At 34.0% G+C, this 18362-nt stretch overlaps 2 protein-coding genes, 1 long non-coding RNA gene and 1 pseudogene across 5 annotated transcripts; 2 read left to right on the top strand and 2 right to left on the bottom strand.

Annotated features, from left to right (window-relative positions):
• Nucleotides 1-558: 558 nt before the first annotated feature.
• LOC107461431 (arogenate dehydrogenase 1, chloroplastic-like) lies at nucleotides 559-3076 on the top strand (annotated as a pseudogene).
• Nucleotides 3077-4639: 1563 nt separating this feature from the next.
• Nucleotides 4640-6271, bottom strand: LOC107461439 (jasmonate-induced oxygenase 4). Its single transcript, XM_016079931.3, is given in 7 exon segments — nucleotides 4640-5071; nucleotides 5073-5087; nucleotides 5155-5288; nucleotides 5291-5353; nucleotides 5356-5474; nucleotides 5556-5803; nucleotides 5920-6271. Coding segments are annotated over 7 exon segments (1029 nt in total). The 5' UTR covers nucleotides 6145-6271; the 3' UTR covers nucleotides 4640-4846.
• Nucleotides 6272-8568: 2297 nt separating this feature from the next.
• LOC127741162 (uncharacterized) lies at nucleotides 8569-11513 on the bottom strand. Of its 2 annotated transcripts, none has more exons than XR_008002128.1 (4): nucleotides 11139-11513; nucleotides 10809-10958; nucleotides 9204-9268; nucleotides 8569-8778 (listed from the first exon to the last, which is right to left on the bottom strand). It is a non-coding gene; the product is annotated as an uncharacterized LOC127741162 (long non-coding RNA). The 2 variants fall into 2 exon arrangements; XR_008002127.1 differs by having other exon boundaries at nucleotides 8569-8707.
• Nucleotides 11514-12099: 586 nt separating this feature from the next.
• On the top strand, nucleotides 12100-18258 carry LOC107461456 (probable anion transporter 6, chloroplastic). Of its 2 annotated transcripts, XM_016079949.3 has the most exons (15): nucleotides 12101-12626; nucleotides 12827-12972; nucleotides 13277-13376; nucleotides 13729-13781; nucleotides 14141-14215; nucleotides 14296-14376; nucleotides 14495-14556; nucleotides 14699-14769; nucleotides 15180-15295; nucleotides 15723-15759; nucleotides 16625-16720; nucleotides 16967-17108; nucleotides 17217-17269; nucleotides 17609-17695; nucleotides 17787-18258. In XM_016079949.3, the coding sequence occupies exons 1-15, from the start codon at nucleotides 12255-12257 to the stop codon at nucleotides 17886-17888; spliced, it is 1593 nt and encodes a 530-aa protein (XP_015935435.1). In that variant the 5' UTR covers nucleotides 12101-12254; the 3' UTR covers nucleotides 17889-18258. The 2 variants fall into 2 exon arrangements, 1 of the variants encoding a protein (XP_015935435.1); XR_002364175.2 differs by lacking the exon at nucleotides 17787-18258 and having other exon boundaries at nucleotides 12100-12626; nucleotides 17040-17108.
• The last annotated feature ends 104 nt before the right edge of the window (nucleotides 18259-18362 follow it).

The following is an 18362-nucleotide window of genomic DNA, read 5'->3' as shown; positions in this document are numbered from 1 at the left end:
TTTCTTTTTAATAATACATAATAAATGCATTAACAATTTAAATTTTGTATATTTATATTTATGAAGATTTTTTTAATTGGTACTTTTACTGTATATCATGTTAATTAAATTCATAAATAAATAATAAGATAAATTTATTACGGAAACAATTATTGCACATTTAGATTAGTGTTTGATTTATAAAGTCATTAAATTTAAAGATAACGAACATGAAAAATTAATAATAAGTTTTAGTTAATATCTGCACTAAAATTATATGATAAGATTATTATTAATTAAAAAATTTAAATATTTTTTAATGAATATAAAAAATATATTAAAAATTTTAAATTTTTAAAAAATTAATTTATATTTTCAATACGTATTTTTAAGATATAAATGATTTAAAAATTAAAACAAATAATCATTTAAAATTTTAAATATAATTATAAATTATTATGTAAACTGTCCTTACATCCAAATTATACTTTAGAGAAAAAAAATGATAGAAAGTTTGTCTTACAAATAGCCCACTTATATATTGTACATTTATATTTGTCATTCCTATAGCCACGGTTTCAGAGTTCAGCTAACCACTCAGAACCACCGCGGAAAGAATCATGCTCTCTCTTGCTACCTTCTACCCTTCAATCCTGTTTAATCACTCCCTAAATTACATTGTCTGCCGTATCCTCAACCGTCAGTCTTTCCTCCCATCCACACTCTCACTACCATCTAAATTGAATTCCTATTCCTCTTCCTCCACCTACAGACACCTCTATGTGCGCACCATCAACGCTGCTCAGCTCTTCGACTACGAGTCAAAGCTTGCCAAGGAATTTATTGTCTCCCAGCGCCTTAAGATTGCAATCGTCAGCTTCGACAATTTTGGCCAGTTCCTTGCCACCACATTAGTCCGCCAGGGCCACACTGTCCTCGTCCACTCCCGCTCCGACCACTCCGTCGCATCCAAAAAGCTTGGCGTATTGTTCTTCCAAAATCCTGACGACCTATGCGAGGAGCATCCTGAAGTGATCCTCCTCTGCTCCTCCATAATCTCAATGGAGCGCGTGCTTCTCACGCTCCCTCTCCAGTGCCCTCAAGCGCAGTACTCTCTTTGTTGACGTCCTCTCCGTAAAAGAATTCCCCAAGAAGCTCCTCCTTGAGCTCCTCCCCTCCAATTTCGATGTTCTATGCACTCATCCGATGTTTGGACCTGAGTCCGCAAGTGACGGATGGACTGGCCTCCCATTCGTCTTTCGAGAGGGTTCGAATTCTTGATGAGGAGCACCGTGTTTCTCGTTGTGAGAAGTTTCTCGATGCGTTTGCCAGAGAAGGTTGCAGGATGGTGGAAATGAGTTGTGAGGATCATGACCGTTACGCTGCCGGTTCACAGTTCATTACTCATACCGTTGGAAGGATTCTTAAAGGGTTGATGCTGGAGTCGACGCCGATTAATACGAAAGGGTACGAGAGTTTGTTGGGGTTGGTGGAGAACACTGCTAGGGATAGCTTTGATTTGTATTATGGTTTGTTCATGTTTAATAAGAATTCTTTGGAGATGCTGGAGAAGCTTGATTTGGCGTTTGAGGATCTCAAAAAGCAGCTCATTGCGCGGTTACATCGTGGGGTCAGGAATCAATTGATAGAGAATGGTGAAAGGTTGCACCAGCGGGATGGAAGTAACAGCCATGCACTGCTTCGGCGAGCTCCTAATGAGTTTGCATTGCTGCATTCCAGGTATTTGATATTTGGAATTTGAAAAAATCTCAAGGATTTTTGCTACATTTGTGTGAATATTTGTGATTGATGTTTTAGAGAGTGTTCATTTTGTTGATATTGAGAGCAAGTAACTTAATCATTTTGAATTCGAAAGATGATGTTGTTGTGATGGAAAATGGCTATTACATAATAATGACTAATGACTCATGATGCTAATAATGCAGTTTTAATGATGTTGCTCTGCTAAGTAGTTTTGCTTCAAACAATTCTAGCTAGTCTGATGAGAACACAAAGCTCAAGATTTCAATCGTTGGTTTTGGAAACTTTGGTCAATTCCTTGCAAAAACTATAGTTAGCCAAGGTCATGAGGTTTTGGCGTATTCTAGATCAGACTACTCTGATGTGGCTCAAAAGTTGGGGGTTTCGTATTTCAGCGACGTAGATGATCTTTGTGAGCAGCATCCAGAAGTGATTTTACTCTGCATTTCCATCATTTCGACGGTTAAAGTTCTTAAATCATTACCTTTCCAAAGGTTGAAGAGAAGTACATTGTTTGTTGATGTACTATTCGTCAAAGAATTTCTTAGAAATCTCTTCCTTCAACACTTGCCTCATGATTTTGATGTTCTCTGCAGACATCCCATGTTTGGGCCAGAGAGTGGAAAGAATGGCTGGAAAAACCTTTCTCTTGTTTATGACAAAGTTAGAATTGGGAACGAAAAATCAAGAATATTGCGATGTTATCGGTTTCTTGACATTTTTGCTAGTGAAGGATGCCGGATGGTTGAAATGTCTTGTGCTGAACATGATCGGCATGCAGCTGGATCCCAGTTTGTTACACACACAACAGGAAGATTTTTAGAAAAACTGGGGTTAAAGACAACACCAATCAACACAAAGGGTTATGAAACTTTGTTGAGTTTGGTGAAAAATACCGTGAGAGATAGTTTTGATCTGTACTATGGTTTATTCTTGTATAATTTAAATGCCATGGAACAACTAGAAAGATTCGATTTAGCCTTTGAATCATTGAAGAAGCAGCTTTTCAACCGATTGCATAGTATCTACCGAAAGCAACTATCTGAAAAATGAACAACAAATCCTTGCTTTGCCAAAGAGGTCTATGTTGCCAGAGAAATCTAAAGACAATGATGCGTCATCACCTCTTTCAAAAACTGTAGACACCAAATGAATTTATGCTAAAGATTTTCATTTCATTGGTAAGCATTGTAGGCCCCAATTATTCTAATAGTAGGTTTAAATAAATCTGTTAATTCTAAAATTTCACATTCAATAATTCTCGGAGTTTGACTGTTCTGTCCCATTGAAATTAAAAAAAATGTTGTAATTCTCAATATATTTTAACTCCTTTATATTTCTTAGTTTTCATTCCATGTCTAATTTGCTGCATTGATACCAGTGGAGCTGGATGATCATGTATTTAGGTGCCAATGCAGTTATTTGCGTTAAATGTAGACTTAAGAGTTCTGAATCTTAAGTGAGATAAAGCGCAGTTCAGTGGACAAGCATCTCGTGTTAACACAAAGTCCAGAAAAAAAAAAACGTATCCAAAAGATATGTTGTATGCAGCCTAACCTAATAATCACATCAGTGATTATTTTTACGGTTTTAACCTGTGACTTTGGGGTCACACGGAGATAATTCAACCGTTGTTCTAAAGCTCGTCTTCTAAATCTGAAGTGAGATATTCATTGAAATGAAAAATGTAGATATTTTAGATAAAAGTTGGATGTCTGTAGAAATTGAGTAATTTAAAATGCAAATATTCACTTGATATAATGTGAAAACAGGAAATGATCATGAAAACTGCTGTGAAGTGTGATCATGGACAATGCTGATACAGTGATACACAGTTCCTTCATAACCTAGTCTATTGTCTATAGCCTATTTCAGTTGAACTTAATCTACCAATGATTGTTTTACATCTATATTGTGTTCATTTGATCCCATATAATTCTATGTAGTTTTCTTGACTTTTTTTTTTGCTTCATAACCTTGATTAATGCTATTCAATGCATGAACGTGTGCAGATTGCATTACCTGACATGTGAATGTGATTAACCACTTGATGCCCCTAAAAGATTTTGTCCCAAAAAAAAATTAAACTTGTCATTATCAAGCTATTGATGGAGCGGGTGTATGTATAATTAGTTTGTACTCTCAAAAAATTTGGCAGAGACGTGGTGGCTATATCTTGACTTAAATGGAAGGTGAAAGAGGCAACGAGCCAATGTGGGTTTCACTGTCATCTTGACTTACATGTGTCTCTAAAAATGCCCCCCTTGAGGTGATTAGGAACAAGTTCTTCAATGTGTAGTGGCGTAAACTAAGTATTGATTTTCAATTTATAATAAGTAAATTAATAATAAGATGGGACTCTCTTCCAACTTGTACATGTTTCAATCTTGTCATCTTCGAAATGAATCTGAATGCTGATTATGTCTTGAGTAGCATATGTTCTTTCAAAAATTTGTAATTTAGGCTGCTGTTGGTTCAGTAGTCCCTCTCAGTTTTGTTTTCATTATTAAACTTCCTGTAACACTAGTACCTTTCACATATTTATAAAGGGAAAATTTTGTATAAATCAAATAATTGTCTCCATTAAGAGTAGTATTATAGTATATGATTCATTGATTCCTTCCTTTAATTATTTCACCTTGTTTAGTTCATGATTCTATTACCTCTTAGTAATTACTTTACTATTATTACGGCTGAAACAAATTTTAATAGTACAAGTTATGTTTGCTTGTCCTCTTAAATTGGAAATAAATGCTTCTCTCTCTAGGTTGAAAAACATGTTAAAATAATTAATAATTAAATAAGCCTAAAAAGGTTAATTGTAAAATAAATCAAGAGAAATTTGACAACCTGCATCAAAATTATAAATTAAAAGAAACCAAAGAATGACTTGCACGCAGGGGAAAACTAATAGTATGCTGTTTTGACGGAAAATTATGGGTATAAAATGAGTCGTGGCATCACAAGGGAATAACCGTATACATTTTTTTTGAGTAATTTGACTTACTAAATAGAAATATTATTTAGCTTGTTCCAAGTTCCAACAGATTTCTATTGTCACAGGGTATTCAAGTAGGAATTGTAGCCTTAATGCTGATGAGAATTGTTATGTATATTTGAACATTTCAAGTGGTATCTTCCCCTCTTGATAACACCTGTAGTTGATTTCACCATAGTTTCTAACATTCTTGTACAACCTTGGACGTGTGTCAGTTATTAAGCTTTCCACAGGTCCAATTTCATTCTCTGCTTCTGGTTCATAGGACATGGCCACTGACATCCTCATCTTTTCTTTGTATGTCACAACCCTGTGCTTTGGACTCTTGAATATTTCCATTACTCATAATCTGCATAACAATTTATTATTAAGCATCCTAGTGACATGAATTTGGCAAACAAGGATTAAGCTTATACCTGCATTTGATCACCATGATTGACAACAAGAGCATTAGGTATTGTGGGGACATTGACCCATTTCTCATCTATGAGAACTTGAAGGCCTTCCACTCCATTGTCTTGCATTAGAACTGTGATTACTGATCTATTTTATGAGGCTTGAGTACCAAATTGGGTCTTGAACAACGTGGATAAAACTGAAACTTGCTGCAAATAATGATTGTCCTCCAAACTGATCCAAGAAGCTACCCTCTTCCGGATTCAGTGACCTTCCCATGCATCTCAATAGATAATCCATCATTGACTTCACTTTAATGGAAAATTCTTCTAATATCTCACTGCATAGTAGCAAGAAAATCAAACTTAACTTTGTTTTCCTGTAACATGTTAATGGACTATGAAGGGTACAAAGGAAATACCTAAAATCAATAGGATTTTGTGGCCAAAGAGAACGCCTTCTATTCTTTTCTGGAAAAACTCGAAGAATTAAGCGATAGAACCAGTCAAGGACTTGCTTCTTTGAAACTATTCTGTCATTTCCATACCCTTCTGAGTTATTAGCAGGTCGTGAATATTTCTGTTTTTCCTAAACTGAAAGTTGGAAAAATTGCTTTGAAACTTGGCGTATTTTGTGAAGATATGATGTTGACATTCCATGACCAATTGCCTGTGGTCAAATTAGAAACATTTATGTATCACTTGTTTGTTACTTTTATCAGTGAATAGCACATAAGCCTAATGAAAGAAGATCAAGATCTGTGATTTAATTAAATAAATCCGCACCTGAAAGCATCCAGCTGATGTGAGAGCAGATCTAAGCTTCTCAGACTCAGGTTCTGATGATGACAGCAGACTCACATCAATTATGGGTATTGGAATCATAACTGATGATGATGATAATGAATCTTTTAACCCAATACTATTATTATTACTATTATCTCCTTTAACTACATATTGTGGTGGTGGTTCATCACCATCCATTGACATTCCATAGATGCTCTTTGCCATTTATGCCTCTACCTTCTTGAGCTATGTGTGAATTTGGCACTAGAAGTAAGCTTTTTATTCTCTCCTACACCCTTTTGTTTTTATTCTATGAACATTTTCCTAATATTAATGTGTAAAACCAAATTAAGCATGTGCATTCAAAATACTAGTGTAAAATCTGCGCTACGCCCAGGCCAAATGTTTCATTATAAAATTTGTTGGTATTATTCATTGATAGTAATAGTTGTTACTTTTAATTTGAAAAAGTCCTTGTGTATAAAAACTTTGTATAGTATATAAGACTGGTCTATCCTTACTTTCTAGAGGCCGAATAATCTTGATATTTTTTTAGTCCATATTAGCGGATTCTACTTAAATGTAAAATTCATTATATTTGTATGTTTCAATAAATATTGTTATACTTTGTTAATTGATATACAATTAAAAAAAAATTAAAATTTTAATAAAAATAGTTTATATTGTAATCACACACACAACGAATACTAACTAAGTGACGTTTAGATATATTATTAGAACCTTCAGGTATAACCTGTGAGAATTGTGTACTATCAACTTTATTGTATTATGTATAGTTTATTTTCTAAAATATTAATATATATTTATTGAAAGAATTAATTTACTTAATATACAGAAAGATTAATTATGAATCTCTTTTGTTATATTAATGTTTAATCCAAAAAATTTATATCTTTTTAAAAAAAATTTAAATGGTAACCTTTAAAGTATATTTTAACTAAAGTTTAAAAAAAGTTAGATAAATTAACTAATTGGTAAGCCAAAGCAATAACCAAACTTTTCTATCACCACAGTTCTTGCAAAATGCAAAAATGTTTATAGTTTAATCCAATTATGTAGAACATACAAAAGATAGAGAGAACGGTGTCCTGGTGACCGTAGATTCTTAAAAGGAATTGTATATTTAAATGTAAAAGCATATATAAATTATGTTTGAATCAGTAGGAAGTAGGGGAATGAAATGAAATAGAACAGGATGAATTGAAGGAAACAGGGTGAAATGATACAATTACTTGTATGGAGAAATAATATTTATAATTACATTTTATTATATTTCCTTCCATAATTAGAGGTAAGAAAAGCGAGGGATAAGAAATAGTTATGTTGGATAATTTTGAGTATTTTATTTAAGAAAACCATAAAATATTTTATCTGTGATCCTAAAGGTCAAATATTTTAATTGCACATAGTTATCTTTATTTTAACTATTAGCAAAACAACATGGAAATTGAATTGAAGTCTTAAATAGAAAATGCTTGAAAGAAAGATCAGCTAGCATGTGAGATAATTCTACTAAGCACAAACAGAATAGCTGCAGTGCATATTTATTTATTTATCCTAACAATATAGATCAAATAAATATTAAGATTCGAATAAAGAGAAGGAACACCTACTCAAGGAGCATGTTGGAGGTACTGACACCAATTGCGGTTGCAAGATGCCATGCAGCATGAATGTATAAATAGTCAGCTACGAAGAGCATTCCACCCACCAATAATGACATCTTATGCACCCTATGAGCCATCCTCAAATCTGGATCTTTCAGTGTCTTTTTTACAAATGCAACCTAAATCAACATTTTAGTTTCTCTCATAAAAATGACATGCTTAAATATAAATTTTAGCTCACTTTTAAAATAACTAAAATGGTTATTTTGTCAGCCTTATCATCTAAATACGACAACAATTATAGCATTAAAAAGTATGAGGATCACCTTATGAACAAAATGAAATTTCAAAAAAAAATTAGGTTATGTTTATTGTTCAATTTAATTATGGCATATAAATCCATCAATCAATAAATCCAAGGTTATGTTAGTTATTAACATTTATCTGATCAAATTGAACTTTAATTAAGTGTTTTATTAACTTGAACATTCACTAACTTATTAACACCAACAAATACTATACATAACTTCTAATAGAAATACAACCTTATAAAAGAAAAGGGTCTCAAATTTAGGCAAGTGAACAACTTGAAAGTCAATTACACAAACTAATAATTTTCTAGTACCATATAACATATTTTCACACTCCCGAGGCAACAAATGATTGGCCCGAGGAATTAAATCACAGTCATCTTCCAAATCTCTATGCATGATTGCCCACTTCTATGATACAAACGTTTGAGTATAAACAATTTAGCTTGAAAGCAGCATAAATCTTTTTTATTTAGGGTTTCGAGTTTAGCGTGATTTCCCTCTAGACTATAAAAAAATAATTATAAATCTTAATTTATCCTCTTAATTTTTAAATAAAGAAAATTTTAAATATTTTTACTTGTAAAAGAGAGATAATTAAAAGGATAAATTAAGACTTTCAATTATTATTCAAGATATCCTTATCAATATCTCTGTCTAAATTGAAGTCTGTAAATTAAAAGAAGTAACTTTTCATATAATTACCACCATTCTCCATTGAATGATGTGTTGTACCTTTCAAAATGGTGAAGGCCAGGCTCCATATGCATATATGACAACATTTCACTGTCAATTTCCATAGTTTAGCCAACACCTCATTAGCTCCCACAGCCATGTGCTTTGTCAATTCTAGGAAATTAAAAGCATACCCTCTGCATTAAATTACAGTCATATTCCAAATCTCCATGCATGATTGTCCACTTCCATGATACAAATATTTGAGTAAGTGGGAAAATAAGATGTAGTTTTAAAGCAGTATAAAATACAGATGTAGCTTTTTCTTTAAACAAATTAGAGGATCACAATTATAGAATAGGGCAGGTTGCTTTCTTCTACACTCTACTAATTCCATATTTTAAGGAGTCTCTACTACAATTGTATCATATTGTAATTGCGGTTTGCAATAGCTTGTAATGGATTTCATAAAATCAATTTTAAGTAACAAATTTTGATCGCAACAACCTCAATTGCAACGTCCTAAAACCTTTTGCCCAAATGATGATATAGCTCAAATCAAATAATTTGAATTAACAAAAAAAAAATCTGATGCTCTTCTATAAAATATATAATAGATAATAATGAATTTAAAATGTGAAACTTTGTATTTAATCACATGGCCATATACCTTGGATCTTTTCTTTCGAGAGTCTGGGACGTACCACTTTGTGAGCCTCACTTTTCCTTATCGATCTATGAGAAGCACAAAGAGAACTTGATTAAAACATATTAAAAAAAAAACAACAAACAAAAATTAGAAAATAAAATAGAAACAGATTCGGAACCCTTGTGGGCTTGCTGCCATCTTTATTATGAAGTAACAATATGGAAGGAGAACACTCCATTGACAAAAAGGCACTCATTCCACCCAGTTGGTATCACAATAGTAAAATGAAGAACAGTCAATGACTTCTATTTCATTTACAACTCAAAAAATGTGACTACATTAACATATGTCCATTTATGATAAATAAACACAACAGCTATAAGTCACAGGTAAAACACTACATGCTTACATATATGCACAGTGATCGAAACAAATTCAAACACCATCGGTATAAAATTGATATGAATAAATAAATGAAAACAAAGGCCAAGGTAAATTCATAAATCCGCAGTAAACAAAATACCTTTATCATGATATATACCTACATGTAACCCTATGTAGAAGAAGAATATGGTGACAAATATTAGGGGAAGAAAATCAATTTTATTTTACTACAAAAATACGGAAAAGTCTACAACAATGTAATATTTAGGTAGCTCCCTATATAGGACAAATGAATAAAAGATAGTGGTATTTCAACTAAAGGGGTGTTAAGTCCAATCATCAAAGACATAATATGCAAAGCAAAAATAACATGCTGTTAAGTTTAGTTCAAAGTTCAAAAAATATTCAAATGGAGATGCAACAACTATTCTTCGTTCCACCTATTAAATTACCTCTTCTGGTTTTGGAAGTTCCTTTGTCCTACCAATCTTTTTAAATTTTATTGCAAATATAATATCAAGCAAACAGCTATACCAGTCACAGTATTCCAATATGTCACTCAAAGAAAACTTCTTTAATACACAATGAATTCATAATTTAATTCAATGAAAGAAGAAAACAAAAAAATACTAACAAACCACACCACATAGCCAGTACAAGACAAAAAGAAAAAATCACCCAAAACCAACCTACAACTCAGCAGCACAATTCCATCCTTATCAGAAACTGTACCATCATAATTTTAGAAACATCTTTGCCTTGCTGTACAGGAAAGATGTTGTCAATCATAGAATTATCCAAGTTCCACCATTCAATTATGAGCTGTAATTTCAGCTCCTATTGTATATATATAGCTACCATTCTCATTTGCAATACAAGAAGAATATTACATTTTTTTCACTCATTTGTCATTGTCTTTTGCTCTCTCTATTTTTCTACACATTCAGTGTTTTGTCTTTGAAATACCACAATGTATCATTTCATTTTTCTAATAATAATTAAAACAAAAAATTTCAAGGACCAAATTATCATAAGTGATCCACTTAAACCTGTGCACTACAACATGGAATCCACACAGAAATTTCAAGGAGCAAATTATCATAAGGTCATCTAACATCTCACACACAAAATCAAAGTATTTCAACGGCTAAGGTTCCAACCTAATTCAATTAAACAACAGAATTTGAAATTAGTAAAGAACAGTAACAATATTAGAAAATTCAAAGCAAGATGGATTCTTACAAATTTACTCTTAATAATAGAATCTGTTCTCTTGTCGGCCTTCTGAAAAAAAAAATCTTGAATGGCATTTTCCTGACTACTTTTGCTCATGTCCATAGCTTCGACTCTCTAGTTGGCCTAATTTATTGACCTCTTCCTTGCCAAATGTATCTGCATCAGGTGGAGTTGTTAGTACACATTCTTCATCCAAGATACCAAACTGCTCCATGTACAACTATCATCATTACTAATAACAACATTGACAAAAACATTAATAACAAACTCAACGGTAGTCAAAGTAACAACAACAACAATAATAATTTCGGGAAAAAGTGGATCTTTCCTCCTTACCTGGATTCTGAGTGAACCCATGCTGCATCTTCAATCTTTGACTGTGAAGTTTGTGAAGCCAGCTCCGAGCCCAACATCAGAGCCCTAACAGGGGCTTCGAGTCTCCAAGTGGCAGCCATGAGAATGTGGCCTTCTTCGTCTCTAACCACTGCACCTGCTCCACCGTCGCCTCTAGGTGAGATCGCCGCATCCACGTTAAGCTTGAAGACATTTTGGGGCGGAGGGAGACAACGCACGACTTGGTCGTTCTGGGCAAAGATGTCCGATTCAGTGCAGTGGGGGACTTGGGTCGTTGCTGCTACATTTTCCGCGTGCCTCGCCGTCGCGCTTTGCATCACCATTTCTGGCGTCAAGTCGTCACTGTCGAACAGTAGTTTAAATTTTGACACGTGAAATTTAACTTTTGTCTGTGATGTTAACTCGTTGTAGTATTTTTTTTTCCTTTTCTATTTTTGGTCAATCATGCAGAATGCGCAGTTTGTACATTTTTTTCCCTTTTTTTAAATGCTAAGGGTCAGGAAACCCATCTCAAATACAGAAAGAAGAGGGGAGGGGTGTTTTTGTTTTCAAAGTTCAAAAAGTGGTATTATGAGCTACGAAACGGAGGATTTAACGAGCCCAACAAAATTCAGGCCCAATTACCTAATTGGGCTACAGCAAGGAATGAAAGTCCAGAGTTCCATACCATACCAGCCTATTAATCGATACGATAATAATCAAAATATTTTTATTAAATAATAATAAAAAATTAATTTTTGTACATTTGTATAAATAATTTCTCCCAATCTTTAATAAAAAAAAAAATTACATTAATAAGTCATAATAATATGGTTTATATACAGCACGCTTTGTATTTGTTAAGTCGAATTTTGATAATTAATTTTTAATATAATTCAGTAATTGAAGAGCTCATTTTAAAAGTGAGACTAATTAGAAGAAAAAAAATGATTAAATGAACATGTTCCAAGAAATTGGTTACTTGAATACTTGGTGTGATCCTTGGATGTGAGCCACAAGCAAGGTCCTTGGTGGCAAGCTGATGTTCAGTTCTCCTTCTCCAACTCGCAAGTCACAATACATGGTTTCTGTGTTACTCTCACTCCCACGAAACCAAAAATGGAGAAATTCACGCTCAGACCACATACCTCAACCTGCTTCCTTCCACTTCCAATCACCAGAACCTCTCATCATCTTCTGCGCTTCCAATTCTACCCCTCACCTTCAAGCCCCACTCTCAGGCTCCGGCCCAGGCCCAGAGTAGCAGTAGCATCATCATCATCATCATCCAGCTCCAAATCCAAGGTTCTCAATGGCCTTCGAGTTGACAACGTTGCACGACGACAACAGGAACAGCAAGCTCCTCCTGTTTCGGCTTCCGAGGATGTCTCCAAAATCGTTGGAATTTGGCCACCTTGGAAGAATATTCCTCAGAGATACAAGCTCATCGGCACCACTTCCCTCGCCTTTGTTATCTGTAACATGGATAAGGTTCTTACTCTACTTTTACCAAAGTTAGCTACTTGATCATAGTTCATATTCATAGGTGTAGTTCTTTTCCTTTATTTTCTTATCAAGTTCCTGAATTTTGTAATTGCTTCCATGAACATGCCATAGTTAATAATCTTTAATCAAAAGAATCCTTTATAAGAGTTGCATCCATGATAAGCATTTGTTTTTGGCACGGCCAGGTGAACTTGAGCATTGCCATAATTCCAATGTCGCATCAATTTGGGTGGAACTCATCCATGGCTGGGTTGGTTCAGTCCTCATTCTTCTGGGGTTATGCATTGAGTCAATTGCCGGGGGGTTGGCTAGCCAAGACATTTGGTGGCAGGTTAGTTACCTGAGGCAACATCAATTTTAAGGATACTTTTATTAGAGGCATGATCAAACCGAGATATCTAAAGTTCTTTGTATCCTACTATATTCTTAATTAAATCATTTTCATATAATTCTTTGATTCATTGTTGACAATTAGCTCCATCTGTAACTGGTTTTTTATGAGAATCGGCTCAGTAAATCAAATGTTGAAGATTTATAGAGATGGATAATGATCGGACAATTATCTCATTTACAGTTGACACTAAAGGTTTTAGTTTGGATTTTGGGCTTATGAAGTTTCCTTGTTATATTTTCAGAAAAGTTCTTGAGGTTGGAGTACTGGTATGGTCAGTGGCTACAGCTTTTGTTCCTCTTGTTGCTGGATATATGCCTGGCTTACTATTGTCAAGGATTTTGGTCAGTAATTTTCTTTACTTTTTCCTGTACCTTGTACTTCCTAACACATACTTTATGGATATACGATCCATGTAGCTGACTTCACTTAGTGGGACAAGGCTTAGTTGTTGTTGCTGGCTTGCCACAATGCATCTAATTTCTTACTTAATGTCAATTATGTGCGTAAATCCTTGATTTGTCTCACATAGTTTCATGGCTTTATTGTATTTATCTTTACACTGGATTTTCTATCTGCCGTACCTGAAGTGTATTTAGTGTGCATGTGTAGTAACGTCTATTTTAATTACATCTTGGTTTGTATTCAGCACTCTTACCAACTGTCTTAAGCAGTTCCTTTCCATTGTATATCCAGGTTGGGATTGGTGAAGGTGTTTCACCATCTGCTGCTACTGATCTTATTGCCAGGCATGTAAATATCCAGATATTATATATAAATTTGGTTCAAATAGATGTTTTCTGTTTATATGTATTTTTCTTTTATATTTTGATTTTTATTTATTTATTATTGATCTCCTAATGACTTCTAGAGTGATCATGTTGATTTTCACCCTTTTTGTTTGTAAATTCTCTTGTTGAGGATAATAATTCAAACTTAAATAAAGATGCAGAACATTAAGAACAATTGTTTGGAGCAGCTGTCAAAATCCAACTTCTAAGTGAAATAGATGGTTACTGCCTTAGCCAACTATTTATTTGGTTAAACATATGCTTTGTATCTGCATTTGATTCTAAGGCTTACCCTTTTGAATGGAAGCCATGTGCAGGTCAATACCATTGGAAGAGCGCTCACGTGCAGTGGCATTTGTGTTTGGTGGCTTGAGTGTTGGAAGTGTTATGGGGTATGCATATCTCAGGATTCTGATGTTTTCTGTTTTATTTCATTCTCTACCTTCAATTTTGACATTGTACTATCTGTCAGGCTTCTTTTGGCTCCACCCCTTATCCAAAGTCTTGGTTGGGAATCAGTGTTCTATTTATTTGGTTTTTTGGGGGTTGCGTGGTAAGTAGAAATAACTGAATCATGGCTTGTTTCAAAGTAGTGAAGTTCTTCCAACAAGTTTCTTGAGCTGCAAATTTAATTAAAATCATGGCTTGTTTTGTTGACTTGTTATTTGAAGGTTTTTGGGATTTCAAGTTCTTGACGGAGGTGAGGCGCAGTTAAATGCTGGATCTCTTTCATGTGAGCACCTGTGGTTTTTTGTTTTTTTTTTTCTTCATGTGATACCTTTCATTGCTTTTTACCCCTTTTACTTTTGATTTATTATTTTGAGCCTTATGGTTTAATGGGTTATTGTCACTTCTTTTGCCTTCAATTGTCTCAGTCACAGGCGTCCAAGGTACCATGACACAATCATGGAAAAGTTCTCTAAAGGAATTGAACAGCTCTTTGAAGGTATGTTCAATACTTGATGACAATTTCAGAGCTTCTACTTTATCTTCTTGAAGGGAGGAGTGACTTGCCAGTTCTCTTTGGCTGGGATTATGATATTCTAATATTTAATTTTTTTTAAGAACTAATTGCTGGATCTCATGTTGTTTTGCATCATGTTACCCTTCTAGCATCTTCTTTTATTTCCTCCTCTTAAAATATCTAATTTCTAACTTCAGACACTGCAGCATTGGGTTAGATCCTTATTCTTGAGTGGAATATCATAGGAGTTTGCACCAAGTATAACAGGCCCTAATTGTAACTGCTGAGGATGTGTGTGTGAGAGAGAATGTGACAGACGAGTTGTGATGTGTCTGCGCTGTAATGTAGTTTTGGAATGGACCTCTGTTTCATGTCTTGTTTCTCAAATGCAGGATGTGCCTTGGAAGTCCTTTTTCCGAAGCCCTGCTGTATGGGCAATGATATATGCTCACTTCTGTGGTAGCTGGGGTCACTACACCTGTCTATCATGGCTCCCAACATATTTTAGGTACCCTTTGATAATTTAATTAGAATTTGGATCCTATAAATTTTGGATTTTCACTTTAGATGGTAAAGTATGATCTCTCATCCTTGAATGTTTTTTTTCTCATATTTTCTCTTGGTCCCACTTATGAAATAAATGATGAGAGATCACACTTTATCCTCTCAAGTGAAATCTAAAATTTAGAGGATCTAAATCCAATTATCCACTTGTTGCTACTTTTTGCTTTTCTTCATTGCAATCCAGGTGACGAGGGAATTGGTTAACACTTTAACAACTTTTTTCTTTCATGTACAGTGTTTTTATGCATTGCTTATTGCTGACCAGAGATCGATAATCACTGACAGCCATTTGGCCATATTTTTTAGTTTCAGAATTATTTACAGGTTTGACCCAATGGAGAATCTAATTCTTCCATCTATTTGCTATGCAGTGAGGAGCTGAACTTGAATCTGACAGAAGCAGCATGGGTAAGACTGGCTTTTCTATTTCGTCTTTTCACTTTAGCTAACCCAGTTCTTCATGCCTCGATGAAGAAAAACACACTTCATTCTTCACATCTGACTTCGACAGATAGCATGTGAAACAGCCGTTTTTCAAAGAGAATATAAACTTCAAAATGTATTGACCCTTGTGCATGACAAATTGCTATTTTTGCATGGTAATTAGAATAGTTTAATTTTGATTTGCTAACAATATTATGAGAAGCATTTTGCACTCTGTAAATATGAAATTGGCACATTACTGTAGGAGTTTAGGTTTGTCATGAGCATGAAAACTTTATGTAGTTGTAAACTTGAAATATGAAATGAAAGCAACTTTTTCTGATATTTTCTTTTCATTGTCTTTAATTACTTTTGAATTGCACTCATGTTTAAAACACTTTCCCGGTATTCTTTTGGGAGGAAAGAGGCTCAAATCACTTAGGCTGCGTTTGTTTCTGAGAACAGGACAAGATAAGACATAAAGGATAGAGACACAAAATTTTGTATTCTTGTATTTTATTTAGTGATAAACTAGAACAAATTATGAAAATCCAATTTATTCTCATTTTTTTCATTTAAAAAATTTGAGACGAAAATATAATAAAAAATATAATTATGAAAAATTAACAAGAATAATGAAAGAAAAAATAAAAAATAAGTTGTGTTCCTTGTTAGTATCTCTGTATCCTTCCTGTCAGGATGGACACAAAATACACTAATTTAGTGTCTATGGACACATTGTCTCTGTCCATGTCTCCTCTATCAAACACGATTTTGTGTCTCAGTATCTTGTCTCTGAAAACAAACGCAGCCTTACATATTAATGATTGTGAGTTCTTAATCATTTCAGGTGTCTATTCTTCCACCATTGGCTTCAGTGTTTGCGACTAATATTGCTGCACAATTAGCCGACAACTTGATTGCAAGAGGAGTTGAAACCACTACGGTAGGAGAGTCATTGGAACACCATTAATTCACTTTTTAGTTTTAGATCGAAATTGGATAGGCACAACACACGTAATGACACAACTTCACCTTGTAGGATATGTTCATACAGTGCATGAGTTGGCAACATAACGTTAAATTATGGACCTTTTGATGACGACTTAAAAATTGTTTTAGCAGCATAACTACCTTGACCTCATATTCTTGATTCCTTTGCTGTTTGGATTTCTTAAAATAAAAAAAATAGGTTCGAAAGATCTGCCAATCAATTGCATTTTTGTCCCCTGCAATCTGCATGACTCTTTCCTCGCTGGATCTAGGGTTACCTCCTTGGGAGATTGTGAGCATTCTCACGGGTGGTTTAGCCCTCTCAAGTTTTGCCCTGTCAGGTATTAGATGGTCCTGAAATTAAACCTTATCTGATTTTGTACAAAATATATAATTCAGTCAAGTACTTTTCTTTACCTTACTATCTTCCTATTTATGTGCTTCCCCAGGACTTTATTGTACCCATCAAGATATGTCACCCGAATATGCAAGTATACTTTTGGTAGGTTGGCTTACACTTAAAACTCTTATATGACTCAATATAAGATTAATGCCATTACAATACCGTAATTTCATTCTATAGCTTCTGCTTATATGTCAGTATTTTTGAGTCATTGAAATATAAATAGCTTTTTCGAAAAAATTCTCAAAGAAGGAAGCACAAATTTTCCCATCAAATAAGAAGAGGGACACAAAGTAACTCTGTATCATTGAAACTCCAATCCTAATTTTCCTGAGTAACCAATTTTCCCAAAGAAAACTATTTCTTTAAGTTATCTAGTACTAGGTTGAAAATGACATTTACTCCTATACTAAATCATAATCCTTTATGTATCCTCAGGGTATAACTAATACTGTTGGGGCAATACCTGGAATTGTAGGCGTAGCGCTCACGGGTTATCTTCTCGATTCAACTCATTCATGGAGTGTAAGTTGCTATTAATATTGGTTGCTTTTACATTGTATGATGTGTATATCATTTTGTATTTTAATTTATATTTCATATCTAAACCATGTAGATATCACTATTTGTGCCGTCAATCTTCTTCTATTTGACCGGCACCTTCATATGGTTGGCGTTCGCCAGCAGTAAGCCTCAGAGTTTTTCCGAGGAGAACTGATACATGTTCCAATCATTGATTATTTTGAACACAACCAAGAAATTTAGGTAAACTTCAAAGCTAGGCAGATTTTGACAGAGACTGTATATCCGATCTTTCTATAAAAATATCATTTTAGTCAAATAGAAAGGAAACATTAGCATAGGTATTACAGTATGTAAATTCTTTTCGCTGTAACTTGCTATGGCAGTTGTATCTTTTTTTACAGATATGCTGCCAAACTGAAATTGTTGACTTTGTTGTAATATTGCAAAGTCAAGTATCTGTTATAATTGTCCTACCTGCTTGTGGTGTTTTGTTCCTTTGATTTCAAGTTTCAACCATAAAACTGGTCATTCTTGTGACCATTTGGATAGTTTCAACATTTTAAGTCACTGACATCTCACCAAACTTACAATGCAATAGTTTCTTACTTTTCTTTATTTCGTTTTGGACCACTTATGTATCATTATTAATTGTGATGTTAGCTGGTCA

This window comes from Arachis duranensis, chromosome 1 (genome assembly GCF_000817695.3).
Source record: "Arachis duranensis cultivar V14167 chromosome 1, aradu.V14167.gnm2.J7QH, whole genome shotgun sequence".
Lineage (NCBI taxonomy): Eukaryota > Viridiplantae > Streptophyta > Magnoliopsida > Fabales > Fabaceae > Arachis > Arachis duranensis.
The sequence above is the reverse complement of the archived record's forward strand: the minus strand, read 5'-3'. Positions and strand labels throughout refer to the sequence as shown.